Consider the following 1681-nt stretch of genomic DNA (forward strand, 5'->3'; position numbering starts at 1 on the left):
ACTTTTTAGGCTAATGAAATCTCGTAATAGAGTTGCCAGATTTGCTATTATAATTATACTTTTACGTTCTTTACCAACAAAATATTATTTAGCTTCCACTTAAGATTTTTTTTTATTTTTTTTTTGGCATGGAGCTTCTACTTAAGATATAAGTGTCAGATTATCATAAATGACGTAAGTATTCCGTAAAAATGACCTATGCAAGATAAGGAAAGTCCACGAAACTAAAACAACACCGAGATGTAGTAGATCCGAAACACGAGATGAGATCCAAAACTGTCGGCATTAAATCAGATAATAAGTGAACCCTATGTAATAAGATCCGAAAAGTGAAAAGGGGCAAAAGTGGAAATGACAAAAGCTGTGTGACGTGTCACAATCTTTAACAAAACCTGTAATCGCCACCGTCGATTGTAGCGTTTGCAGCCACCGGAGGAATCGCGAAATGCCATAACCTCCCGGCGGCATGAACTCTGTATTTTGCGCATAGAAACTCCTCCGCGAAAGTCTTCTCAACCCTCCGGTTAACGTCGTGCAAGAACACGTGAGTGACTCCAGGTTTCTTCCGGCTCCTAGCCATAACCGCCGCCGAGTAAATCGCCGCCATTCTTCCCGGAGCTTCGGCGAAGTAACCTTTAGGAGCATCGAGCATGATCAGATCCCACTCCGTGTCGTAGAACTCGTCCGGAAGCCCCGTGAGAGCGAGCTTACAACGTTCGTTTCCTCTGAGATACGCCTTCGCAGGGAAACAGCTAGGTTCGGTTTTGTAAGAACGCAGAAGCTTGTCGGCTTCTTGTAGCTGCGTTCTGTAGCGCACGTGATGGGCGTGGAGGAAAGGAGAGTCTTTGGTTACTTTCTGAAACCACTCGAGATCTTCTTCGAGGAACATGGTTTTGCCACGTGGGTTAAGAGAAGCCCACATGAGCGAGTCGAGGCCCAGACCGAAGACGAGGAAGTTGGCCGGAGCTAGCTCTTTCAAGACGTTGAAAGAGATTGAGATCTCGTGGATGTTTTGTTGTGGGGTTATGGTGGAGGTCGCGTAGTGGACGATGGCTTGGAGCTGGATCGGTGTCGCTGAGTAATCTGCCGCTGCGGCCACCGCTCGGCTTTTGGCGCTTGCGGTGGAGCAGAGGAAGAAAGCGTCGTCGGCTGATCGTATGAAGGCTGTGAAGAGTAGAGCGCTGCCGATAAGACCGGCAAGTAAAACGAAGGTGACGATCGATCGTTTCTCCGATGGGATTATGTTGCTCATCCTGTTTGTTTCTTTATTTCAGATCTGACTGTTTCTTTTTGTGTGTTTTGTCAAGTTTCAGACACCATGAAATGAGGAGATAGAAATGTGAATGCGTTGAAAAATAGTAGGTTACTATTTCTTGGAGAATGGCCTCTGATATTATGACACGTGTTCGTTTCCGACCATTCAAGTAGCTTTGGCTAAAGTGGATAATATGAGCTAGACACGTAACTGTGGATTATACAAATTTGAAAAAAAATGCCAGTGTGGACGTATGTTATTTTATTGGGAATATGGCTTTCGTGCCCACGTTGGTTTGCGAGAGAACAATTAACAAGATCGTCCATTGCCAGATCAAATGAGATAGAACAAGATTGCCTATAGTGATTAGGCCTACTAGTGATATACTGTCTGAATTTGTTTTCATGTCACACCATATAGAAGTTC

General features: G+C 44.6%; 1 protein-coding gene across 1 annotated transcript; it reads right to left on the minus strand.

Annotated features, from left to right (window-relative positions):
* Window positions 1–264: 264 nt before the first annotated feature.
* LOC108805425 (probable methyltransferase At1g27930) lies at window positions 265–1386 on the minus strand. The gene has a single exon (XM_018577470.2). The coding sequence runs from the start codon at window positions 1250–1252 to the stop codon at window positions 383–385; it is 870 nt and encodes a 289-aa protein (XP_018432972.1). The 5' UTR covers window positions 1253–1386; the 3' UTR covers window positions 265–382.
* Between the last annotated feature and the right edge of the window lie 295 nt (window positions 1387–1681).

Source organism: Raphanus sativus, chromosome 5, assembly GCF_000801105.2.
Source record: "Raphanus sativus cultivar WK10039 chromosome 5, ASM80110v3, whole genome shotgun sequence".
Taxonomy (NCBI): Eukaryota; Viridiplantae; Streptophyta; class Magnoliopsida; order Brassicales; family Brassicaceae; genus Raphanus; species Raphanus sativus.